Consider the following 27,677-nt stretch of genomic DNA (forward strand, 5'->3'; position numbering starts at 1 on the left):
ACAGCAGGTCATGCTTTGTTTTTAATTTATGAATCTATTTTTCCGATTTCCCCCAATAGGCCAATCGGGTGTTTGTCGAAGCCTCGTTGTTGGATTCAAGCCCTGACCCCGGCGAGCGGCGCTCTCGCCGGGCCGCAGCCTATCGCTCCACCTCGGCCGTTCAGCTGCGAGGATGTCATCTTTCTTTTTTTATCGCCCGCTCTCCCTCCTCCCTCCCTGTCTCTTTCTTCCTTTTCTTTTTTAATTCCTCTTTCTTCTCCCCCTCCTCTCCTTTTCTCGCACCGCTATGTCCCACTTGCTCTTAAAGGGATGGCTTTGGACACCCCCCTCTCATTTCCGTCTCCCCCGGCGGAGCCCGTCCTCTCCCCTCCCTTCCTGGGTTCAGTCGGCCGACTGAAAATGCACCACAGCGTTGTTTTTCCCCTCCTCTCCCTCCTCAGACCAGCTGGAGCAGATCTTCACCGCAGAAAACAGCCAGAACGACTTTTATTAACGGAGGGATGACAGACGCATCTTAAAGGGAAGTGCGCGCAAGATCCTCCCAGTCGGCCTATAATAATGATGTCAGAGTCAGTTATAGTACACAGGACGAATAGCAGCTCAGGATAAACGCACAATGGATGAGAGTAAATGTCAGCATTGCATAAATACAGGTTTGTTAAGGAAAACAACATGTTGTGCGCTAAACCTATCAATACCTCAAAGTGGTTAGAATCTATAAAAATAATAAGCCAAAGAGGGGTCAGTTGTTTTTTGATAGACACAAAATCTTGATCGGTTAATTGTTATATCCATTTTTTCCAGTTTTTGACCAAAAAAAAAAAAAAAAAGTCCCCATTAATATGTCAACATTGGCTTCCTTTTTTTCTATTTTTTTTTTACTCTGACATTTTATGGATCTAATGGTAAATCAATTGGCCAAGAAAAGAATTGGAAAAGACTGATGGATAATTAAAATAATCCTATTTTGTTTCCCACCAATAAGCCTGTTGATTATTTTCTCTATGAGTAGTTTTGGTAAAAGAAGTAAAAGAAAAAAAAAAAAGCCAATTTCCCAAAGTTCTTGTTATCTTGTTTTGTCTGACCAACAGTCAAAAACTCAAAAATATTCAGTTTAATCTCACAGAAGACAAAGAAAACCAGCAAGTATTTACATTTAAGAAACCTTTGGGCCTTTTTTAAAAAAAAAAAAAGATTAATCGATAATCAAATGAGTTGCAGATGATCGATTAACCGATTAGTTCTTTCACCCTGTAATACACACCTGAATAACAAAGTCATCACAGCACATCAAATCAGGACGAGTTAATGTGTTAATATCAATTTATTATCTTTTTTTTAAATTACTTTTTAAAGCACCCCATTTCTTTTCCAATACACGTGTTAAGACCCTTCTTCCTTCTCCTTCTCAAGCTTGGAGTGGCTTGATTTGAATATTTAATAAGGATTTCAACCCCACCACCCGAAAACTCTGCAAAACACAGATGAGCCTGCGTTGCTTCTTCGTCTTCATCTTTCATCCGGGGCGTGATGATGCAGGGACCGAGACTGCCCTGCTGTCGCCACGACCTCTGACACTGACAACAACCCGTCTAAAAACACTACCACACTGACGTCCCCAACACAACGGCCGTCCCCAACCTGCCAGTCTTAGTTTATATAAGGAGTTTATGCATGCACTGAGATTCCAACCAAGCATAAAGTAGTAGGTTATACAGGGAATTGTCTTGAGCTGGTGTTTCTGAGTCATACAAACAGCAGGGTGATTATCTTTTTTCATTTTTTTTTTCAATTAAAATAAAAAAAACAACAACAACAACAGAAAAAAGTCCAGTTATTTCTGATCTCCTTCAAGTAAACGACCCACAAAAAAGGGAGAAGGGGCCGTCACAAACACTGATTGGTGCCTTTCTCTACGAGGACAGGCTGCTGCAGTCACCGCTGCTGCGACGGCACGAGAAGGTGCAGGTTCACAGCAGCTCAGTCGACGCCCGCCCTTTCTCTTCTTCATCTGTTCTTCCTCGCGCTTCCAGCTTGTTGCGCTGGTTGCATGCTGCACCCTCCAGCAGTCAGATTAGCAGATAGGATTGTGCACATCTCTTTTTCTTTCTCCACGTGTCCTCTGAGAAACCTAAACTCAAAATAAATAAATAATAATAATAATAAAAAAGGAAAACCAGCATTTACATTCCAGTGCCCAATTGTAAAATAGTTTTTTTTTTCCTCTATGAGAGTCCAGAGGAGGAGGTCAGAGTTCATGTGAACGGTGGGGTGTTGCTGTTGTAGGAGTGTCTTTCAAAATTGTTTGTGTCTTAAAAAAAAGTGGCAATATAACCAGACTTTACCGCTCGACACACATACATAAATCATTAACAATTATTAATAATAATCCCTTATTAATAATCATTAATACCTTGAACACACACCATACCTGACAATGCAACAGTTTTTTTATCGTCTATTTTTTTTTTTTACAGTAAAAGTGGGCCCTTTTCTTCTTCTCGCAAGAAAAATGTGAACATGATTACAACAACAATTACATCAGGATTAGTTATGGTAATATTGACACCTATAGAAAATGCAGTTGGAGTCGTCGCTCTAAATCTTGAATTCAATACTCATTTGAATATATCAAAATTACTATCGTTATCTTTGTTACTCTATAAAACCAATGACTTGTTTTTGTTTTTAATATTCCCATAAATATGTACAGTAAAGATCAAAAATGTGGGACGAGTGACCTTGAATGCCAGTGAAACTCGGACAGGTACGGTACATTTCAAATGTGTTTGGTCATGTTTACAAATGCTTGTTTGTACATCTATCTCATGCATTGGAGTGACTCCCGTAGACACCTACAGTATGTTGTTTAGATACTCAATATGTCATGGATGCCGGAAAGCTTTTTTTTTTTCTTATCTTCTGTATCTGTACATGTCCACACAAATGTGTCTCCTCATCCCAGCTGCATTTTTAGAACAGAGTCTCTTGCCTTTACAAACATTCTGCGTTTTCAGTTTGAAATCATCCTGCAGTCATCAAATACAAATTTTGATGGCACGACATCCCTTTAAGAACCCCTTAAAGGCATTGGTGACGTTCCAAGCAACTTGTTTTTTGTGTTTTCTTTTTATACACTTAATACAAAAAAAAAAAAAAATCAACAAAACCTCAATTATTGTAAATCAATAAAAAGTGTTTTTCCACCCCCCACCCCCCACCCCCCCACCCCCCAGCAGGCTGGAGACTAAAGTAACCCATCTTTTGTGATTCTCCCCTGTTTTCCGCTGGAGCAGAAGTTACGAGTGCTTGCTGGATATATCTGGACACTACGGACTACATACAAATACACACGCAATGCAAAAGAAAAAAACCCACATCGTTTTCCTTTTTTCCTCCCCCCGTCCTCTCTCTTTCTCCATTCCAGCATAGAACATCATAGAAGAAGACATGGCTGCCGTCCCCTCTCTCTGCAGCTCTGGGAGGAAAAAAAAGGCCAAAGTAACCCACCTTTCACACTTCCTGTCTCACTTTTATACAGCCGGCAACAAAGATAAAAACATTAAACAAAAACCTCCTCTTTTTTTTGAACTAATATCACCTTAATCCAGTGGTATTACAGGTGGTTACATTCCTCCCTCCCTCTTTTACGCCTGTGAGAATGGGAGAAAACCGCTCTACCCACCCTGAGTCTAAAGAAGCAGGGACCAGCTCAATAATGTCAGTTTGTCCTCTCTTTGCCTCTGAAGTTGACTGATCTCTTTGTCTTTCTGGGCATTCAGAGGGAAGGGTGATGTCCCTAAATCCCCTGCATTTCAGCTATTCTGAGAGATCAGTCCAAGAAAGGACACAAGGCAAGGTGGCAAGCTGAGAGTATTGAGATGCAACCTGTGATAGCTACCTTCCTAAATCGCTCCCACCCTTCGTGCTACCACCCTGTCCTCACTCGCCCTCCTGCCGTCTAAGAGTAGGAGAGGTGGGAGCCGTTAGAGATGTGTGAAGTGACTGAAGTGCTTCGGCTCAGGACGCCGTCGCTGCCCCCGGCTCCTCCGGGCCCCCCGCCGGATGCCGTCCTCCTCAGGGGCTGGGGGCTGTTCCTCAGGGCCATCAGGCTGGGGGCGCCGCGCACGCCCAGCCCGCCACCACCGTAGATCCCCCCCTGGGAGGAGGAGGAGGAGGAAGAAGAGGAGGACGGGCCAGAGATGGAGGGAGGGGCAGGCGGCGGGGGAGGTAGCATGGCCAGCGACTGAGAGGAGGAGCGCGAGGGCAGGTGATGGGAGAAGGGCAGGGGGTGTGGGTGGGCCAGGTCGCCGCCGGAGCCTCGCACTCCAGCCCACTCCCGCTCCCTCTCCTTCTCCCGCTCCCTATCTCGATCCCGATCCCGCTCCCGCTCGCGGTAGAGCTGCGGCGTGCTCTGGTGGTGGTAGTGCTGGGGCAGGTGGTGGCGCTGGTGGTGGGAGGAAGAGGAGGAAGAGGAGGAGGAAGAGGAGGCGGAGGAGCGGGAAGAGTGGTGCACCTCCCTCCCGTCTCGTCCCAGCCCCAGGGCCATTCCCAGGCCGTGGGAGGAAGAGGAGGACTCGCTCCTGCGGTCCCCTCCTCCGCTGCCGCTGCTGTTGTGGCTGCGGCGGGAGTGCTGCTGCGGGGGCGCGTTCTGCGGGTGCATACCGTGGCTCCAGTGGCTGCTGGAGCGGGAGCCGGAGGGCGGGGCGTTGGAGTAGCCCTGCATGGGGTAGGCCTCGCTGGGGATGCCCGTCAGCGCCATGTTGCTGAAGCCCAGACGCAAACTCTCCGAATCAAAGGATTCGATCTCGCTGGCCTGCCGCTCCAGGAGGGTGCGGATGCGTTCTGAGCGCTCGTTCTGCAGGGACAGCATCTCTTCCTCGATCTAGGAAACGAGCGGGAGCGTGCACATGAAACACAGTCTACAGCCTACATTAGCATATTCTCCTGATCCGAGACTCAAGACTTTATATCTGCAAATGAGGAACTCACTTTAATCACTGTAAATCTTGAGACTCAGATCTGAATCTCACCACAAGCTTTGGAGCTCTTCATCAAATCGCACCATCTTTCTCAGCAGATGGAGGAGCCCAGTTATGGTGGAAATGATGCACATGTTCAAAATATCCTTTTTTTTTTTTTCAGAAGACATGCAATATGATCGAAAGCTCCAGCACATCTGCTGAGAAGACCTGGGGGTGGGATTGTTTTCGGTCAACTGCTGTTTCCAAAGTCAAGGATGAACTTTCAGTCTCAACTTCCAAGCAAACACGGAAGATGATGCGATACGACTGAAAGCTCCAGAGCAGCTACCGAGAGCGCCGTGTGGTGAAAAACCATCTTTAAAGACTCCGCTGCTGTTGAAGAAAAGTAAACTGTAGAAGACTCAACACACTAAAGCAAAATGTTACACCTGAATCTTGCAAAAGCTAACGATGCTATAGCTAACAGCAGCACATATCTACCTGCTTTAATCTCTACAAGCCTGACTGGATTCCTCAAACTCTCCAGCGGTTTTTTACTCAGTTTTAAGGAGCTTTGCTTTCACAGGAGCGATTGCCAAAGGACACTAACCCTCTGCTCCAGCAGGGCACGGCGGATGGACACTCTCTGCTCCAGGTCCTTGACCTCCCTCTCATGCTGCGTGTCGGTGTGGATCTTGATCTTGCTCTGGTAGGCGTTGAGCAGCTCCAGCTCCTGCTGCAGCTGCATCCGCAGCACCTTGTACTCCGCTTCCTGGGTCTCATCCAATCGCAGCTGAGAGGGAGAAAAAGAGAGAGAGGGTGATGAAAAATGGATTTGGAAGGATCGTATGGGCTAGAAAGTGTTGTGTTGACGAGGGTAGACGAGGAAAAGCTTAGAAACACGAAGAAAAGAGAGGGAGGTGAAGAGGAGAGTTTTGTTGAATCAGTGTTTAGCCTGGTGTAACTTTAATCAGCCTGGGCCTGCTTATGCTGCGTTCAACAGGATGAAGAAGTGAGACATGAAATTTAGTGGAAATGTAAGAAATTGTCAAATTAAAATCGCAACCAACAATTATTAACTACAAAGTCTAATGAACTAGAATGCATCAGGCAGAAATGTGCGTTATATTGAGATATCATTTCATAAAGGTGCACGGCTGAATCTAATTAAATGGGTATAATATTACAAAGTGTTGCACAACAGCTGAACTGCTTTGACCCGTGTGTGTGATGTCTGTCTTAAAGTCTGGCTCCAGGAAACGGATTGAATCTTATTTTAGAAAACATTCTTCATTTCAAACTTCTTTTTTTTTGACCTCAGGATGGAGCTTAATCAGAGAATGGGAAACCTTCCCAAAGAGACTTTAACCACAGCGTGAGAAGATCTACGGACAAACAAGGGCAGCAGGGATTTGGCTTACTGGGGCTTACATGGCACGCTGCCATGTGAGGTAATTAAAGTGGCGTTAGGGCGTTATGTCACCGAAGGGAACGAGACATTTTGTCACGTCCCGTCCTCTTCCTACTATATTTCATTCATTTAAAAGCCTGGGATTTGTGTGTGTGAGAGTGTGAGCTCCAGAGGGCAGTGGATGAGTGAGATTTAACCGCCAGGGACTGTCCAAACATTATTTGAGTGGTGAAATGCAACTCAAGTACTGTACTTAAGTACATATTTGAGGTACTTGTATTTTACTTAAGTATTTTAATGATAATTGTTTTCATTGTAACGCGCCATGGTTCCGGCTTCTCTCTCTTTTCATCATAACAATTTCAAAGTAATTGTGATGCCATTTTTTTTACCATTTTCTGAAGTTTTTAACCAGTTTATAAATGAATCCATGATGAAAACAGGCTCATCGTTGATGGCAGCCTTACATGGAATAGTTAAACGAGCTCTCTCTCGATCGGGAAAATTCTATAAATGTTGTAATACGTCCTCCCCCACTGGGAACTCCACTGATCTGGGATGCGTGGAGATGGAAATAAGCGGTCTTTGTAACCAAACTGTCAGCAGTTGTGTTACATTGTGGGTAAGGTAGACGCCAATTTTGATCCATTTTTTTTTAAAACTGGAGTCCGACAATATTATAGGAGTGCAATGCCAAAGTGGTGGAGATAAAACACACCTGTTTATATGGCTGAATATCAGTGCACTTAGTCCTGAAGTTATGGCTGAACCTCATTTCCCTTCTTTTCCATGCCTCTAATATTTATGCTTTGAACTACGATGTCAAATTTCATCAAAGCTGTCATCATCTCCAGATAATGATCATTCCTTCAGGAATTCAGGGAAAGGGACGTTTTGGAAAAGGAATCGTTGCAGGGGGGAGACAGGAAGGTGTGCATCATTCAGTAAGACTGGGAAATGTGGGTTTAGGTGGAGATTAACAGTGAGGGACCAGGAGGAGGCTCGTTGGCAGGCGGGTGGGTGGGCAGGGCGGCCCCCAGGCCAGGCACAGCAGTGGTGGTGTGGTGCGAGTGTGAAGTGAACGACGTCTCCTTGCCTTACTCACAGCCTGTGTGGACAGCATATCATTGATGGAGTGGTCATACTGCTCTGCCAGGATGGCCAGCTTACGGGTCTGCTCATCCTTCAGCCGCTTCAGCACGGCCTTGTGGTCCGACTTGGGCGTGTTCTCCAGCAGGTGGTTGCGCAGCGCCTTGTACTGACGGGTTTGGATCTTACAGGTGTCCTGGAACTGACGCTTAATCTGTAGCTCTTTGGACTGGAGGAGAGAGAAGAGAGATGGAGGCAGCTGGGCTAAAGAGCTCCTGTGGCTTCATAAATCAACACGGTGACGGACGGGTTCAATACAGAACATCAGGAAAAACAACTTATTATGCTAAAAGAAAGGGTTGCATTGACTTGCAATCAGTGACTGATGTAAACATGCACCATCAGTAATCACAGCTGAAAGCACAAATGCCTGTCAAATGCTGAATCTTTGCCTGTGACACATCACAGCCACACTCACTGATTCTGCCTTTTTGTGCACATGCTGCAATTTTATCAGTGTTTTGTGAAGGTTTGACAAATTAAATGCATATATGTGTCTTCTTCCTTCATTTTTACATCTTGCATCTTAATTTTTATTATGATGATTTTTTGCAATTGTGGAATTTTGTAAATGCAGCAACTTAAGATATGATACAGTGCACTTGATTGACTGAGTCTCTGGAACGATCCACTTCATCGTTTAATAAAAAGCTGAAAATGTGACAGTCAGCACTCATTTTTAGAGAGGTGGATCTGGAGAGCAGTTCACACTTTGATACAAGAAATCCAAGCTGTCTACGGACATTTATCTTTCTTTTTCTTGTATTTCCTTCAATTTGTGAGCGTTGGACATTACGCCTGGTTGCTTCAGGTTCCTCAAGAGAGTGAAAATAAATCTAATAATAATAATTTTATCGTCCATGCCCCAAGTATAATTCTTAAATATATAAAAACAGGTGTTAATATATAGAATACAAATATTTAAAGAACCAATCGACATTTTTTTTTTCTCTTTAAGGTATTCACATGCATTTAATTCAAAGACGTAGACGAGCCTGCTGTGCATCTGTCCTGTGGATATTAATAAATGGGGCTGTTAAATCTTGATGTTTGGAAACATTTGGTGTAAAAAGGAAACATGAATCATATAGAAAATAACTTCTGGTCTGTTTTTTTTTTTTTTACATTTGGATTGGAAGCTGTTCCTTTAACAGATCTGTACTGACGTCTCAAGTGAGAAACCATGTTTATGTTAGTATCTACAATTTATTTATGACTCCGGATTGAACGTTTTGACTGTGGAAGCTTTAAAAAAAAAAAAAAAAACCTCATCCAGAAATAAAATCTGGGATGGTTTAAAACAATCACCTCTTTCTGTCATAATCTGGAATGTAGGATGTGGATTAAAGCAACACGACCTACTTGGAGTCCTATGAAAGACATCCTTGTCCTCAAACACATAGACGCCTGCTGACATTATTTTTGGTGGATTTTAGAGGGGGGGGGGGGACAGATGACAACAGAAGTAAAATGAATGATGATACAAGAGGAATGATGAACAAAATGGTAAGATTGTCTGATAACTCGGGGGAAAAGGAAACAAATGAAGACGTGGTAATAATGGAAACGAAAATCATAAAAACAAACAAGACAATGATTTTCACACAAAAGAATTTATTTTTTTTTCTGTGTTGCGAAAAATCTTGAAGTATGACAAAATATTTCTACCTATGCTTACGAGCACGCCGCCATACAGTACGCCAACACTCATGCAGCTGGTATGAGAATAAAAGGACAACAAAAATGGCTGCCAACACAATGCAGTACTGATCTGATAAATACTGCATAAATTAAATATATATATATAAAAAAAAAAACTCAAGGTGATAAACTCTGAGACGGTGTCACAACAAAACAGCATACAAACATGTAAACATACACAGAGGAACAGGAAATAACTGATACTGGAACACAAATGTAAATCAATGGCAAATAAAGTTACATTCAAAAAACAATGGTTGTTGTGAAAGGTTTTGTTTTTTTGTTTTTTTTTGACGCAGGTGCCCTGCTTTTTTTTGTTCCCTCTGGATCAAACACAGTTAAGATCGAGTCGTCCTACTCGGTAATATTCCTGCATGTAAATGGCTCAAACGTCATCCTTCGGTGACACACACGGCACTTTTTCCTACATGAAAAGCATTCATAAGCGCTGATGCATTTCGCTCGTCTTCACCAGACTTCCTTTGCAAATATGCAAATTTTGAAAAAAACCTGGATAATCTCAGATTTCGGCGTGTCACGAACTTTTCACCTACATTTGGTTTTCACTTCATTCAACTGAACGCACGCACACATCGGAGTGTTTTGGTGTTTGCAAAAAGCACGAGATAAAACGGCACTCTTAACTTTCTTTTTGGTCCGACAGAAGCAGAGCTGAAGCGATTCATCGGTTGGCCGATTGACAGAAAAAATACTCAGAAATGAACCGTTTCAGTCGTTTTTCAAGCTTCGTACATCAGAGGATTTGCTGCTTGTCTCTGTTATGTATCAGTGTAAACTGAATATCTCTGTTTTGAACTTTGGGTTGAACAAGAGAAGAGATCACGACAGGCTGTGGGTACGTCAGCGTCTAAGGGAGAGGATTAATGGTTAATGGGAATAATCATTAGTTGCAGCCTTATACTGAAGTGATCCGTTCTCCCATATTTGGTGTTTTTGTTTTTTTAATGGTCTTTGGGACAGTGCAAAATTAACCAGACGTCTGCTGGATCACTGATTATCTTCTCTTCAATCTCAACGTTCACATTCAGTAGTTGCATCAATCTTCCGACTTATGTTACGATTGCGCGTCTCAAAAGATTGTCTATATGGCTTCACATAAATTAAGCTACAATGAAATATTAAATAGGTTTTTATTATATTATACTTTCACTACTCCAAAGTATATCCTGCTTTCTTATGTTTCTGCTATAACTTTAGGACACGACACTTCACAACAGACTATTACTGTGTGTGCAAACAGCTGTAACTAGGCACTCAACTGGTGTAAGTTTATATGATTATCAAGGGGGGGTATCTAAATGTTTACACGGTAAATCATAGAAAGATTATTGCATAAAGCGCAATAAAATCAGTACATAGGGCTAGAATCTGAGAGATAAAGATTTCACCAGCTGTAATGAACATTAAACAATGACCAGACTTTAAGATCTGGATAAATGGACCCAAACTTTGTTATTCAGGTCCTGTAAAGTAAGACCTGCTGACTATTTCCCACTTTTAAATTTAGGAATTACACTTCAACATGATATCAAATTTCTTACAGTGGTCCCAGACATTTCTGCTTGGATGATTATTGCACTTTTCTACTGGCTGAGAGCTAGTGTTCAGGGTGATGTTAGTGAAGTTTCTTTTCACAGTTTTTAGCTTTGGGGAGTGAAATTATAGCCACGAAGCTACGCAACACTGTCGTATTTGTTCTAAGCACTGAAATAACAGCGCACGCCATGAAAAAAGGCCAATAATAAAGGAAAGAAATAAAAGATTGCACAAAAACGGTCTTAAAAATAACCATAAAAATCTTTGTCTTACAAATTAAGAGCAAAATAATAAAATTAAAGAAACTTAAAGGAACTTTTACAAAAAGCACAATAATGAAATGTTCAAACTTCACTGGGTTTGGGTGCAGGAACCGTGGGATTGGCTGCACGTTTACTGCTCAGAGCCCACAGGTTCCACAGCACGGCTTGTGTGTGCACAAGAGCGCACGTTTAGATAAGCTTCAACAGCCAAAATCACTTTCAGCCACAGATGTACATTTGCATGTGTGCAGAGTAAAATGTGTCTCATCTTAAAGAAATGTGACCAGCAACCAGTTTGGGAATTACATAACAAGAGAGACACGTGGGCCCAAATCAAAGAGACACACAGACGATGGGTGAACGATGGAACATGATCACGTTCACACGCACACACACCACCAGCACACACGTCTCCGTCTAATCGTCTCCTGCTATCTCCACGGCCGCATTTTCCCCCTGACAAACCTTCCGGATGAAGTCCGTCTCAACCCGCACTCCCACCTCACCTCATCACGAAACATCCTCTCCCTCTCCACCCTCCTCTGCCTCTCCCTCTCTCTCGCCCTCCTCTCCCTCTGCCTCCTCTCTCTCACCTCCCTGGGCAGCAGTCGTGGCAGCCTGCTCGGGGCCTCCTTCTTCAAGACGCCCAGAGTTTGGAGTCTAACACTGACTGTGAGCGGCAGCTTTTGAAGCAGCTGTCTGGCTAGTTTGAGCACTATGGAGTTAGCCAGGTCTGCTAGGACCCCGAGGGGGCGTCTACTGAAACGCTTCACCCAGAGGAGGCCCTTGGCCAGGGGTGAGGTGCTCCTGCGGCGAGCCTGATACTCCAAAGGCAAGCTCTTGAGGGGGACTGGGATTTTGGACTGACGCACACCCCAGTTGCGGCCAGCTTTGGGAAACATCTCATAGAGGTTACGCTCGGCCACACCGCCCAGGATTGACTGGCACATGGCAAACAAGGGCCGAGGCAGGCGGAAAAGGACGCGCATGCAGAGGCGGTTGACTTTACGGGGTGCGTGCTGGAAGAAGTCGCGGGCCGGCCTGACAACCAGCACCACCACCAGGTAGAGAGAGAGGAAGAGGGAGGGAGAGCTGAGGAAGGAGGCTGAGATTAAAATCATGGGGATGTAATAAATCCCCAAACTGAAGGAGAGGCCTAAACTGAAGAGGCCGCTGGCCCAGAGGCTGAGCGACAAGTAGGTGGAGAGAGACAGAGAGCAGCAGGAGCGAAGGAAGAGGTACGAAAAGAAGAGCGCCAAGAAGGCGAGCTCGGCGGAGAGAAGGATGGAAGCCACAGAGGGCAGAGGAGGTGAGCGACGGAGGGAGAGGAGGAAGATGGAGAGCAGCAGCAGAGTGAGGTTGGAGGGCTGGGCGGCAGCGGAGAGGGAGAGGAGGAGGCAGATGGCGTGAGAGAAGAGTGAGGGGAGGGAAGTCTGGGCGGGGGCAGGGGGTGAGGTGGGTATGGGCTCCAGCTCCTCCGGAGTGTCGGGGAAGTAAAACTCGGACAGCTCATCCATGTCTCGCAGGCGGAGCCGTCTCTTTTCTGGGGAAAGGGATGAGATGAGCTCTGACGGACAGCCGTCAGCCACGCCCCTGCCCTCCTCTTCCTCCTCATCAGTGTCTATGTGTGAGGTCTTACTGTGGTCATCCTCGTACACCCACTGCACACCTTCTACTTCCCTCGCGTCTGCGCCTGCTTCACCCATTTTCCACTCCTCTTTCTCCTCCTCTCTGTCGTCATCTCCCTTTGGTTTACCGTCGTCATCAACCTCATCTTTCCTTTCAACCACCTCTTCATCTCTGAATTTCAACCCATCAAGCTCATCCTGACCCTCATACATCTCCTCAGCTATCACCTCACTCTCCTTTTCTAACTCGCCATCCCTCTCGTCCTCCACCTCTACTTGCACCACCCCCGCCTTGCTGTCCTCTGTTGTCTGGCTCTCTCCCTCCTCGGGAGACCCCTGGCCCTGGGTGCTCTCACTCACTTTGAGGCTCTTGGGCTGTTGGCGGACCTCCACGGCGTGTTTCTGACGCAGCTCCTGCTCACGCCTCTTGTTATACTCCATCTGGTTGGTGAGCTCCGTCTGGTGCTGCGTGCGGATCAGCTCGGCCCGCGTATGCTGCACCAAGCCCAGCTGGCGAAACTCCAGCTCCTGGGTGGACTCGTGGTGACGCAGAAGCATGGCGCACTCCAAGTCCTTCAGAGTCTGCTTCTTGTTCAGTTCCTAGAGAGGAAAAGATGATGATGAAGAGGCAGCGCGGGGAAACTTTACACGCAACATATTTTTCTAAATCTCTTTTATTTTTCTCTCAGTCCGTTTTTATCAGCTATAGTGATGGAAGGTGGATGCTACCGGACTGCTGGCTGCTTAAAATATGTTGTGTTATATCATTATAGTTATATTATATTATGTCATAGGCTGGACACGCTGTTCAAATCTAAAAACAGTACCTCTCGGAGCAGATCCTGCTCCAGGTTGTGGCGTGCCAGCAGCATCTTCCTCTTGTACTGGCGACATTGTAGTTCATAATACTGCCTCTGCCGCCGGAGCAGGCCGGCCTCCTCCTCTGCCTGCAGCTGCTGTAGACACTCCTTCTGATGCACCAGCCACTCTTGTTTCTCCCGCTTTGGAGTTGACTGGTTCTCGTTCAGTTCCTTGAGTGGAAGCAAAGGACAGAAAGTAGAGTAGTGCGATGTGAAGGCAGGATATCAAGCTGACAGATCAAGGCCGTTTGTGCAGGGCCAAAACCTAGAAGCACCTCTTTGAGCTGTTCCTTGCGTTGACGATACTGCCGTTTCTGGGACTCCAGCAGGCTTGTCAACTCCTTCTTCTGCTGAGCCAGTATGTGCTGCTGGAACTTCTTCTCCTCAGTCAGGACTGCCTTTGTCTAAATGAAAAGAAAATAAACTCTCTTTAACATCAGGGCTGTGAGAAGCACACAAATTGACTTCATTCTCCTCCACCGGCTCACCTCCTTCTCCAGGATAACCTGGTGCTTCTTCGACAGTTTCTCTCCCTCCATCGAGAAGCTGTTCCTTTGATTCTCCAGCTCTTTGTCCAGTCTCAGCTGGTGCTCGTCCATCTCCGCTTTCAGCTTGTTCTCCAGGCCCATCAGCTGCTTCTGGTGCTGCCGCCTCATTCGCTTGTACCTGTGAGGAGATACAACACATGAAGTCAGCCAGAAAGAAGAAGGTACGCTCTCAAGAGACACTGACGGAGCACGACTGACTTTTATTTCTGACAAGGTTTTCACTGGAGGTTTTCTTTGAAGTTCAAAAGCTAGAGGTGTCTGCTTTATTTCCAGTTTTAGAAGTCCTTTAAAACTGCGAGTATGACTAAGAGCTACACAGGCAGTACATGCATGTGCGCCAGTCCTGAGTCACAATCACCACCTTACCCCGACATCTGCTCTCTCAGGGCCGAGCCCTGCTCGTGTTCCTGGATCTGACGGGTGACGAGCGAGGCTGTCCTGATGGTGGCAAAATGGTCTCTGCCTCGACGGCGCCTCCCTCCTCCTCCACCCCCTCCGCCACCACCACCAGCTGATGAAGCTTCTTGTTGTGAGTCGACCTCTGGCTGATAGGGATCATCGTAGATGTTGTCATGGCTCTACAGTGGAGACCAGCAGAGGAGGACAAAGACGAGAGAAAGTGTTGGTTTGAGGATAGGAATCGACTGACTACAGGTCTAAATGTCATCTTTGAACCAAAAATGAAAAAGACTGGCCATTTAAACTAAATATGGCTGTGGTCCCCATAGTCCAAAGAGTGGTTTTCTTCATCTACTCTGTAGGTGGCAACGCTGACATGCCTACTGTGCATCTGCATGTCTTAACTGGTGCTGCTATTACCTTCCATTTCCTGTAGGTGGTGCAAGTTTGCACATGTATAACTGGTCTGATGATGACAGAGCAGCTTCCCCTGTGCAGCCAATGTATGGTCTAACAGTTCGTGCAACTTCAGCATTGAAGTAAGACTGATTTGATGCATCTTTACCCTGAACTCCCTTTGAGTGTTTTCTTCTCCTGTCACATTTTCACTCACGGTGGGTTCATTTCGTTTCATCATCAGTATTTCCAGTTTCTGGCAATGAAAAATGGTGTAACTTTACGATTTTCATAAAGAAATCATGGCTTTCAATATTCAATCATGGCTGCTGCTGGTTTGTGGGGTTAAAGCAACTTTTAGTTCTGTTCCTTTACCCTTCAGAAAAGAAAGCCGGTAAGTCCTCTCTATTAATATACATATATACTGGGCTCAGTGTCAAACTGACAGGGTTTGTGAGGGACAGGACTCCCACGCTCCTCAACGTGCCTGCCTCCAGACATTAAAACATATGGACTGACCAGGGGCTTGTGCACGACGGAGCTGTTGGAGGTGACGGTGTGCTCTCCCTCCTGCATCATGGCCATCTCCCCGCTGTCATCAGAGCCGTCTGCCAGGCTGTTGACCGAGCTGCTCTGGGAGCTGGCACTGATTGACATGGACGGCAGAGAGTGGGAGCTCTCCATGCTGTTGACTGTGCCGGTGCGCAGCATGTACTGCTCCACATCCTGGCGGAAGAGGAGGAAGTTTGGTTAAAATGGATAAAAGGTTCTGGGAAAGACACTTTTAGGATGGTGATTCTGTACCAGTTGTGTAAATGAATGTGCTCATGCCGTCTGAGCAGACAGTAAAATATGAAACACACAGGCCAAGTGCAGCCCCACAGTCTCTGAATTCCTTCATTTCCTTTTCGGGGAACAACCGACTGGAATTAAATGCTGATGGAAACAAAGGCCTTTGTATGGACAGGAAGGGGTCCAAAGTTCCCAATATATATTGAGAGGTATAATACAAAGGCAGGATGGATGCTAAAGCCAGCTGTGTTCCCTCACAGACCCTGACACATGAATCTTCTTACTTATTTTGGCATTACAACAGGAACTTATGAAGTGGAAGTTATGAGGTGTGAGTAGCATTTCCAGGTGAAATATTAAGCAATGAACAAAAGATCAATCTACGGAGTCTTTTCAAGTGCGCTTTCAAGTGTGCTTTCAAGTGTTCTTGTTTGGTGCTTGTGGTTGGCAGGAAATGCAATGCGTGGCAACACACTGCACCACTCTGAGGCAATGCGAACTCACTTCACTTTACGAGAATCAGACCACTGAAAGCAATCCACGGCAATATTTAAAGATGTCCAAAGCTGATCTTAAGGATCAGCATCGGTGCCAAGTGACTCAGAGTTCTGACACCCAGATTGGCAAAATACAAAGATTCACTAAATTCTGACTCCAACTCTCTTTTCAGTAGCACAGGCAAAAAACATCCAGTAGTAGAAGCTGGATGTTTAGTCGCCGGTGGGTTACGTCCATTATGGCTAATTAACATTTATCCTGTAGGTAACTAGATGACTGGCCTAAATAAAGTGATTGTCTTCACTCTGTTACCCTGTGAATGTTTTTATAGTTCCAACAACTCAAACAGAGTGACCAGGAGTCTTTTCAGGAGTCACTTTATCCAGTTAAACTTTCATTCATGTCATGTCAGTGATTTGAGATGATAAACTTTATCGTTTTTTACCACCACCTTCAGTATTTGGATCAAATAGCTCATGAAAAATGTGTCAGATTAAGGAGGCTATGGCTGCGATTCAATGTGTCAGATAGATATTTAATCAACATTTCAGTTAATGTAAGTATTGGATCGGACTCTGCATCAGCAGATGCTAAAGTTTAATGACTCAGATCAGGATCGGGGCCAAAATAACTTGATCACGACATCCATTGTTCAGAGTGAACACAAATTAAGAGCTGAAAGCCAACAGTGGTCATTATTTATTCCATCAGTCACTGCATCTCGAACTGAATGAACTCTCTGCCTTTTTAAATTCACGTCTTCCAGTCTTACCTCTTCCTCATCGCCTCCTTCTGGCGCGGGACCGTTGTGTGCCTCGTGGAAGAGGATTTTCTTCATCTTCCGGTACTGAAGGTTGTCCAGCTCGCGGACAGCATCCTTGGTGCGGGCAATCAGGTCCATCACAACCGTCATGGGACGCTCCCTGCATAGGAAATGGTGCTGGGTGGGCAGAAAGGTTGAGAGAATGGGGGGAAGAAAAGGACAGAGACAGGCTGAGGATTTCAACAGTCACAGGGTTCTGAGACTCAACGGTCCCGATCACAGTTAAGATGCTGATCTTAGTTTTCTTTATACTGCCATTCTGCTTATCAACCAGGACTGTGACTGAAGGACAACTGGTCATCAGAATATATCACAGAAATGACTTCCTATGAAGCATCACTGTAGCCACACATAAACGTAGCCTTCCTGATGACGATCACAGAGATCATGTTTCCTTTTGATATTTTCCCTGAAGTTCAAGCGCTCTGCAAACGATCTGCTTCCCCAACAGCAAGGAACTGACCTGCTTGTTATGCCAGCACACACTTGAGCCAACAGTACCAACAACTGTAAAGAGAGACTACTGCAGTGTTTATTAGACACCGAGCAGCTGGTGGCATGTGAAGAAAGATGGGAGCACTTTATTTTACTGAACTGTATTAACATTTCAGATATCCTCACGCTCGATCATAAAGACGCTCTAACAAAGAGGCAGTCGCATGTCTCCGCCTGCCTCTATGTGCAACATCAAACAGTCCTTTTGATGCTTTGTACCTTCAGCAGTACATCAGAGGTAGGTCTGTCCTGGGCGATCTTCTGCAAACAGGAGTCCACAAAATTGCGGAAATAATCCGACCTGAAAATAACAAAAATGTCTTTAGAAACGCGTCATTGAACATAGCCTGGAAGTATTCCAACTGCAACACAGATCCATGATTTCAGGTGGTCTAATTTCTACGTTTTTCATTGTAAAATAAGAACTTTTAGCTGTTTTTTTTGTTTTTCAGTGCTGTAGCTTAATAAAGGATGTCACAAAGCATTTAACATAAGACCCTTTAAAATGAGCCTGTTCTGTGGGCCCCACACAGGAAGTGTTGTGCATCTTGTTTATTTTGAACAGAAATGATAAAACCATTGTTGTTACCATTCGGCATGTGCTTCTTGATTCACTGAGATCTGCAGGCACCAAGCGCAAGTTAATTTAATACTGAAAGTTTTTATTCCAGCATCAGCACTTTGTCAGTGGTGATTTTACTGAGTTCTGTCAAATTTATCTAAAAAAACCCACAATCAAATCAAATCCTCAATCCTTTGAAAACTGTTGAAGGAGCCTCAGTGACATTGGAAGCTCTTTTATAACAGCAACATTTATAACACAATCTCACGCAGCATAACACAAACTCAGTGCAACAAAAGTCTTATTTAGCCTAAAAGGACATAGAGTGGTCAGGACCGACTCTCACCAGTGATTAGACTGCAACACAGGGCTCTCATTCTGGGCGATGTGGTATAAGGCACTCATAGCATTCATGTTGAACAGAGGAGGCTTCCTTTCCGCTAGAGAGTGACAAAGCACGACACAGCGTGACAGAGACAGAGAGTGGCAGATAAAGAGCAAGAAAAAAAAAAGAAAACGAGAGAAGAGAAGGCAAAGAAAAGGGTTGGATGCTTTCCGCTTTGTGAACACATAAAAACACATTCGTGGACCGTTTCACGGCCGTCTCTTACCCAGCTCTATGCAGGTAATGCCAAGTGACCACACATCCACCTTCCCATCGTACTGACCCTCGTCCATGGCCAGGATCACCTCAGGGGCCATCCTGCATGGAGGATACAACAAAGCAATTCAGCCATTTCCAGCTCTCTTCCTTTGATCCTGGACCAACAGAGAAAACCACCTCAGGGCTCACCGTCCTTCCCGGCGTCTATGCCACATGAATAGACGTGGCATTATGAGGGTTGGGCTGTCTCATGTATGCTAACAACAGCCACCTGCAGCTGATGAATGGTGGAATACGATGCCTTTGAGAGAAATATGCATGCAGTGCTGAAAGGATTAGCTGACCGACAGTTAAACACTTAGAATACAAGTACTCAGTAAATACACGTCAGTGTCTAATGACTTTGGGTTCGTCTAAGGTGAAATGTTTGATCAAGTTTGGGATTCACTTTGCTGCTCGTTTTGAATGAATTTGAATCCGACTTCTGGGTCACCACACCTTGCTGGAGCCTTTTCATTTCAAGAGTGTCACGACACACAAAGCACAGGCAGGCGGTCCAGAGTCAGCTATCTGAAGTTTGGTTTATTACAAATTAAACTGAAGCTACCTGCATGACTCTGTACCATTAGGGGTACAAGGAGAAGGTGGAGACATAGTATTTTCTCTGAAGAAAAACAAATTAGATTTTAATATCAAAATATAAGAGAAAAAGATGTAAAAATGTTTGTTTTCACTTTGACTTCATTTATTTAATTCTGAAACTTAATTCTATTACTCAACTTAATTCTTAAATTAACTTTGTTTAATTCTAATCCACCTAATTTACCCAGTGTGGGATCAATAAAGTTTCTCTTATCTTATAATTGTTCAGATTTTCATCATATCAAACCCTATTTGACACATTATTTATAGCTGCCAACTTTTTTCAACAGCCATTTAATGTATTTATATTCAGTTATTATCTCTCTGTATAGTAGCTTTAATTGTTAGTGGCGGAGTCGAGGCTTCGCAATGAAAAAAATTCAAGAGGCTTTTATTGTGAAGCTCTTACAGGAAGTGCAATGTGTTCGCCATCTCGATTGGCAACAAAACAGTGGTCACAGCAAAGTAGCTGCTCAAGAAGTGTTTGCTGCCCCCAGAAATCTGAGACCTGTAGTCCTACAAGCTTACTGTTACCATAGCAACCAGGAGGGCTGATGACATCTTTTTATAAGCCGGGACCATTTTTGGGAAAAGTCTGTTTGGAAAAGCTGATTAATACTGACATGGGTCAGGTGCAAGCTCTGCTGGATCATAATTCGGTGTAATTCTTGCAAATCCACCAGTAGAGGCTTTTCTCAAACCACCATCTCACGACGAGGATGACAACATCAGGAGCAAAAAGCCTGACATCTTACCAGTAAGGTGTTCCCACAAAGGAGTTGGCCGGGGCGACAATGGAGGCAGAGCCAAAATCTCCCAGTTTGACCTGGCCGGGCTCTGTCAGCAAGATGTTTCCTGCCTTCACGTCCCTGAGAGAGAGAGGACGACGGGAACGGTCAAGAAAAGTGTGATGAAAACAAAACAAATAGAGAGACGTGCCATAAAAATGCATTGTTCGAGGGTGGGGAGCAGCACGACGCGCTGAAATGCGCTGCTGCACAGTTACAAAGAGTATATACACCATTGCATAAGCGAATCTTAGGCAGCACAGTTTGTGCTTTCTCCCCTGTATTTGTTTTGTCTCTTGTCAGAAGTGTGGGCGAGCAGAGCAGAATAGATTCAGATAGTGAGAAAAGGAGCAGGGGTTACCTGTGAATCATGTTGTGAGAGTGAAGATACACCAGTCCCTGCAATGCACCATGGGTTATGGCAGCTATTTCCACTTCCTGGAGGGGTTTCTTGTGGACTGAGAAAAGAGAAATCAGGGGATATGAGGCATTATTTATGTGAAATACATAATTAAGTCATCAGTATTTCTTAATTAGCTGTTTGTCTTTGTTCTTTCCTGCTTACCTTCTAAGAGGTCAGAGGCTGAGCCCAAACAGTACTCCATCACCAGCTAGGAGAGAGGCACAGCGGGTGTTAAACCACATGCTATTTTAGGAAGCCTAACCCAGGAGCACACTTGATGTTGAGGGCTTTTTCCACACCTGACCCGAATGCAGAGGGTTTTTTGGACCGGAGGCACTTTTACCTGAGCGTTCAGTACAGCTGTTAAAGCGTGAGAGCACTGAACAGTGCAGACGCCCTAAACATCAGTGTTACATCAGTGTTATCTGTACAGCAAAAATACTCTCCCAGCCTACCAAGAACGTTTTGAGGAACTCTGGAACTAAACCTGCATTTGGAACAGAGGAACCAGGGACTGAACTGGTTTCCTGTGCCATGGTTCCAGGTTCTGTTGGTCAAGTTTCAGTCAAACAGTCTCTGTGGCAACTACAGCTTGCAGACCACTTCATAGAGAAAATACAGAAGTACTTGGCGCCACCAGTATCGATATTAGGATGAGGGGTTTATAACAAAGATAGGCTTTTTGTTGAGACGGTGAATGAGAGTGAGGTGAGGGGAAAAAAGGGACTGAAGGGGAGAAATAAAACTTGAGGTGATAACAGTTTCACAGTGGAAACAAACAGCCATCAAACTCTGAGCAAATGGCTTTCTGTAGAGAGAAACAATGAGGATATTTCATCTCTATTTTTCATTCATTACATCAATCACATTCAAGCACTTTGAAAAAAATGTCTGGACTCTCAAAGCTTTAATCACCACATCTGAATTCTTACTATGAATGCAAGTAATCGATGTATATCATCACTCTGTTTATGTCACCAGCTGTTCACATTAACTCTGATTCTATGCTTTCATCATGATTATCAACTGCTCGTTGATTTCGATGTCAGGAGGCAACAAACAAATAGGAGGACGAGAACACACACACATACACGCGCGCGCTCACCCATGCTGTGTGCTCTCTCAGGTAGCAGCCACGGTACTCAACAGTGTTGGGGTGGCGCAGCTTCTGGAGGAACTTCACTTCCTTGACGATATCCTGCCATTTCTGGAACATAAGCAGAGCGGCGATCACTCACGAGCAAACTGACCTCACAGCTCGGACACAGATGGAGGGTTGGAGAGGGGCCAGGTCCTACCTCATTGGACTGTTTGCCGCTATAGGACATCTTCTTGATGGCCACCACCTCATTGGTGCGGATGTCATGGGCCTGAGGTGGAAGGGTGAGAGACAACAGATGAGACTTATTTGTTTTAAGTCTTCTAAAAGGTAGAGAAGCACCTGCTTTGTATTTTAATTCAGCCGCTTAATTTCAGTAAAAAATCTGGGATTAATCAGCCATTTTTCCATCACATCCAACAGAGAAGTCACTATTAGACAGAACAGGATTTGTGCTGAGCCTCCTTCCCTCTTCTCTTCTGCCCTCTCCCGTCGGCCCCTTCATCCATGACTAGCTCCTTTTCACCCTTCATTTAACAGGCCTTTTCATCCACCGCTTACGAGTTTGTCCTTTGTCCTTGACTCGCACTGTGCTTTTACCTTTTCTCTTCTCTCCTGCCACCTTTCATCTTCAGCTCATTGATTTATGCACCTTGTGTTCTTATTGACATCCTCATCATCACCACTACCACCACCTTCGGTCCTGTCTAACAGACACCATCTCTGACCCACAGCGTCACTCTTACCATTGTCTGTCAGCCATTCTCCTTTGCTGTGCTTACCTTGTATATCACTTGTAGCAACAATGTGATTTAGCTCGCGCGGGTAAAACTATTGTCAAGACTAAATAGAATTTTTTGTCTATATGATGGATGTCAAAGCTAGTGACAATCATCCATCTCGAGTTAGCCCAGCGTGATAACTTCAAATGACTTCTTTTCTCTGGCAAAAAGGAAGCAAATCAACACATTTTCGATTATAATGGCTTTTTACTTTCATTTGTATGACATTAATTACATAATGCTCTGATAAATTAAGGCAAATTCACACAAACAAGATCAGTTTTCTCTTCTTGGTCTCAAGCTAACAGGAGCTACTAGCTAATAAAGATTAATAATCTAAATGGTGAAATCCTTTGTGTGCAATGTGTTACACGCATGCAAGTTGTGGCCACTGCGGCACAAATATCCTGTTACTTTTACTCTTTACGCTGAGGAAAGCGACTTACAAAGTAGACCGCTCCGAAGCTCCCATGGCCGATCTCCCTCAGGTCTGTGAAGAGCTTCTCAGGGTCCTCCCTGAAGAACAGCTCAGCCACCTCCGGGTCCTTCAGGCTCCCGGCCCGCACACTCGACGGCATGGCCAGCGCCTGGTGAGCGTGGAGGAGACACACTGGGTGAACGTCTGTTATTTGGAGGGCTTACCGACGTTTGTGTTAGAAACATGACGTCTGTGTGTTTATGCGTTTAGCAAGAGAGTTTTGCTTTAGTAAAATTTTAACTTAAAAAAAAGGTCTAGTCGATCAGATGTAACTGACACACTACATATCTAGTACTTAATATCTGGTGTTTTGCTCGTCGTCACAGACAGCTGGACTCAGCGTTTGCTTTTCCACTCCACGGGCTCGCTTTAAGAGTCACTTTGGCTCATTTGTACATTGCGTATCTTGCTCCACATCTGCATCTAAACTACTTGCGACTAGAAAAATGAAAATCTGTGTTGGCTCACACGGATGGGAAAACATCAAACTGCCCATCAGCTTCGAATGCCCATCCATCCATTCATCCATCATCATCATCATCATCATCATCATCCATCTGTCTCGACCAGAAATATAAGGCTGAACAATACTGGCAAAACATTGCTGTACTTGTCATTTTGGAGAATTAACGCTGCAATATTCAAGAACAGTGGATTACCACAGTTTCACCAGACGCTGTTTATTCAGTTTTTAGCATCTGTAGATCCAGTTGTGGAAGAAATTTGCACTGCACAATGTATTCCAGTCCCAACAGCGTGGCTGGTATTGTTTTCACCTTGTGAGTTTGTGCGTGTCAGCATGATAAAGAGTGGTCCTGGAGACACCTATTGTAGCACGGACTACCACAGAAGCGGTTTGGAGTCCTTTGCCATGTCCTTTACATGCCTGTGGACAGATTTTGTCAACACAAAAGCTTGACAACCGTGCAAAATGCAGTCATGGAACCGTACAGGTTTGCAGTTGTGGTCCAAGCGAAGGGTGCAGGTTGGCTGGGGTTGCCCCCCCCTTCCCACTTCGCGCACGTGGCCTACATTCATTTTAATCATGGATCATGGTATCCCAGTTTCAATCATGCCCGCCGACTCTAAGACGACTGGTAAAACTAGAGACCATCTTACAATGGGATCACACCAGCTGTGACGCCAAATCAGAGCGCGCTGCTTCCCATAACAGCCGGCTACCAGCCAACCAGACACCTACTCATCTAAATCCAGACGGCTACTTTATTATTTCTATTTATTTTGGATTCTAATAAAAAAACAGTTCCGATTAACACGCTGAGATTTGCATTGACCGCACATTTTACGACCACTAACATCCACTTCTAAACAATGTGAACACGATGACGGAGAAAGGCTCCCATCTCTGTCAGTCCCGCCCCCACATGCGCTATATGAATGCATGCGTGCGTGTGAGTGTGCACGATCAACAGAGAGGTTTTGTTCTGCTAAGTAGAAAGCAGAGACTCGTCTTTGGCGCTATATTTTATATATATATTAGCAAAACATTTAATGACAAATGATCGTTTTTTGACATTGCGCTCTTTTACAGCAGAGACGTCTCTGCAAACCAATAAAACAGGCAACCAACACTTTAGAACGTGTTTGTATTTTTTGCCATTGACCAATTATGAAAAATTAACGTCAGATGTGTCAAATACTGTTTTAGAAATAAAGTATGATGTAGTGGAATGTCCTGTTGTAATATGTGTGATCAAGCATGTGTGTTATTCCACATTATATATTTTATCTTTATAGAAAAAGTTCTGATCAGTCAGGAATAGGCGTGGTTTTAGATGTGTGCCAAAGGCTGCCAAATTTGGGCTTTTACAGGCATTTTTTTTTCTCTAGGGGTGGGGGGATGCAGTTGTGATCAATCTGAAGGCCTTTGAAGGTGGGTGTGGTCTGACCCATGAGTACTGAGTGCTCATAGAATTATGTAGTAATGACTACTGAGGACTCATTATTTGGAACATCAACATGTTGACGAGCCACTGCCATTTCAAAAGGGCAGAGGCGGCCATTGCTTGTTCACGCACGGTTTATTTCACCTGCCTCTCTCACATTAAACTCAGATTCAAAAAAGCTTCAGATTTTCATTGTATGTTTAACAAAAACAATCCTCTGACAATTACTTTGGCTGCCCCGTCCCCCCTGGTCTGTCACCGCCTGCACACACAGTTGTGTATGTGATGTGCATGCATGTGTCTGTGAAATCAGTCAGTGAAGCATAAATTAGGATAAGAACCAGGTGAAAGACAAGGTTTGTCTCAAAGATCAGTATGAGAAAGCAAACTTCATTCATTTAAATTTTTGTTCAAACCAACAGAAACATCAATTCAACCTGAACTATGTGAACTGTCCAGGACATAGCCAGAACAGTTTTGGATTTTTTTAGGCTGATACTGATGACGATGTATCAGCTGACAGTAATTTTTGGAAATATAAACAATCTTGATTTGTATCCACTTGGTTTTGAGAACTGTGACCAATTTACACACTGAAAAGGCCATTTTACAGCATCAGCCTGACTAACTTATTGGTCGAGCTCGAGTACAGAAATCCCTCTGAAAAGCAACAGACAACGGCAGGCCAACTTTTATAAGATAAAAGTAAACCAGCAGACCAGTTTAACAGGCCCGTGACTTACTCACTGTGTGGGAACAGTGCGACCACAAGCTTTACCTTTGTTTTCAAAGCCTATGAACCAGTAACCACTACAGAGAGCGATATCTCTGTGAAAAGGTCATCGGAGGTTTCCTGGACAATTATGAAAATATGGCCAAAGGTGTGGTGTTCGGGATCGGAAGAAGCATGCTATAAAACACATGTGGTGATTGCAAACTCAGATTAGGACATTAAGGGATGAAAATGATCACTGATTTGGTCAGTTTGGTATCTTCACCCATTGGCTCAGGTGATGTGACACTATATACCCTGAGACCATAGAGATTTGTCATGTGTGGTGTCTGTCAACTTAAGAAATAGAGTAGGAAACATTAAATGACTTCGCTCCTGCTCAAATACTTAAATTAGCTTGCTTTGTTTCTAAAGGTGATGCCAATTTTCTTTTGGATTAGAAGCCATAATCGATCATGCAGGATCAAAGTGATGATGGATTATTTAATGACTACCTTAATAGATGTTTGCTTCTACAGATGTCCGACATGAAACCACATCATTTTGCTTACAGTTGCAGCCATTTTAAACCCAACATTATTTTCAAGAGCACAGCTACAGAAAATGTTTTAGCAAAACAGAAAATATAAATGCATGTAAGATACTTGTGCTGCCATTTCAAAAGAGGAGACATATTGAAAGTATCCCTCGTCATGGGACACAAGGATCTTGTCAAAGGCTTAATGTGAAGATGGAGCACATGCTTCATGTTAATGGGGAACTCTAACACATGCCCCATGCTGTGGTCAGTAATCTAACAGCTGAGCTTCCCTGTCAGCATTTGAAAACACTTCAAAACCAACATGCATCAGATGAGACGTTTCTTTCATGGCAATTTTCAAAGAGGAAGCATGTGGTTCCCTTTCAAAAAGACAACTTCCTGAAATCTTGCAACCAAGCCTAAAGAAAGCTCTCCATCTTTTTTTTTTAAGAAGCCATCCATGTCATCCTCAGACAAACACGGGAGGAGCAAACTGCTGCAATTATGTGGCTTCATCCAGGATTATCTCTTGAACCCACAGGCATTTTCACAACCTTGGAGCACCCTGGGCATATGTAAGAATATAAAATGCAGATTGTCCTTGGCTGGAGAGACAGAGAAGTAATTATCTTGATAGCTGCTTGTATCACGTACAGTGTGCATCTCAGCTGAGCATGCTGGGTGGCTTTTTCACTTGGCTGGTCAATTAGGCTATCTTTGCTCTTGGTCACCGAAGAAATGCATGACATATATTCAACAGTAGACAACAACAACTCCAACTGGCTGTGTATTCAGGCTGCAGGCCAACAACAAGCCTGCATGTCAATGTCAACGTCTCCACGATCTGAAAATTAACTTGGGTGGTCAAAAATGCTAGCTGCTCTTTTCCATGCAAACGGGGGCAGAGAGGCGCATTCGCCTGCTTTAGCATGCTGAATGATTTATAACATGTCTTACCGTGGCTTTTGGGATCCACTGTAGCTAGCTCTGAAGCTAGCTAACTGGCCTGGCTGGAAAATATTGGTCTCACTCCCCTTTCCTCGGCACTGCTGTCTATTCAACACGAACCAGCCACATTCTGCCTGTCGATGCTTTTATTCAAACTCCTCTCCATCCTGATGCTCCCAGTCAATTGGACAGCTAGCACGTCTGCAAGACTTGACATGAGTAAAGTGCCAGTCAGTCTAAGTGACAGCTAGCTGACTGACGCCTGTCAGCTAAGCGAGACTGCCAGCTAGTAGCAGAGCTGTCTTCCAAAGAAAATCAGAGGCTAGCTCTAGCTGCTGTTAGCTACACCGCTAACTAAATAACGTAACGCCAGGAGCTGCCTAGGACGTTTTCAATGGGAAGTTGATTCATTAATTTCCACGGGTCCGCTCCGTGCTCCACTTTGCGCTGTCATTACGTTAGTGTTGTCGGCGGATTTCATCTCCAGCTCGTGTTATCCCCATTTTGCTCGACTCTCATCCGTTTTTGTTCAGGACTTCATGATGGCGGAGCGGGGCGGGAGCCGAAAGGAAAACGGAAATATTCTTCTTCTACGCTTCGGAGCGTGCAGATGAGCTGCAATTACGCCCTCGCGTGGCCGAGGAGGTTTGCCAATTGGAAGTTAAAATTACGTTAAGTCTATTAACAGCTACTGTAGAACAGCTACACCCTAATTATTAGAATGACA

At 44.5% G+C, this 27,677-nt stretch overlaps 1 protein-coding gene across 3 annotated transcripts; it reads right to left on the bottom strand.

The window, feature by feature from the left end:
• Positions 1-1,305: 1,305 nt before the first annotated feature.
• Positions 1,306-27,498, bottom strand: taok2b (TAO kinase 2b). 3 transcript variants are annotated; one of them, XM_070990981.1, is made up of 20 exons: positions 26,960-27,498; positions 22,811-22,951; positions 21,782-21,853; positions 21,589-21,690; positions 20,646-20,691; positions 20,442-20,538; positions 20,048-20,161; positions 18,658-18,749; positions 18,393-18,486; positions 17,704-17,785; positions 16,939-17,106; positions 15,396-15,602; positions 14,448-14,659; positions 14,022-14,199; positions 13,809-13,937; positions 13,501-13,704; positions 13,034-13,273; positions 7,481-7,693; positions 5,575-5,757; positions 1,306-4,885 (listed from the first exon to the last, which is right to left on the bottom strand). In XM_070990981.1, the coding sequence occupies exons 2-20, from the start codon at positions 22,940-22,942 to the stop codon at positions 3,962-3,964; spliced, it is 3,489 nt and encodes a 1,162-aa protein (XP_070847082.1). In that variant the 5' UTR covers positions 22,943-22,951; positions 26,960-27,498; the 3' UTR covers positions 1,306-3,961. The 3 variants fall into 3 exon arrangements, with proteins under 3 accessions (XP_070847082.1, XP_070847081.1, XP_070847080.1); XM_070990980.1 differs by having other exon boundaries at positions 7,472-7,693; XM_070990979.1 differs by lacking the exons at positions 1,306-4,885; positions 5,575-5,757; positions 7,481-7,693 and having other exon boundaries at positions 10,170-13,273.
• Positions 27,499-27,677: the final 179 nt, after the last annotated feature.

Source organism: Chaetodon trifascialis, chromosome 21, assembly GCF_039877785.1.
Source record: "Chaetodon trifascialis isolate fChaTrf1 chromosome 21, fChaTrf1.hap1, whole genome shotgun sequence".
NCBI classification, from domain to species: Eukaryota; Metazoa; Chordata; class Actinopteri; order Chaetodontiformes; family Chaetodontidae; genus Chaetodon; species Chaetodon trifascialis.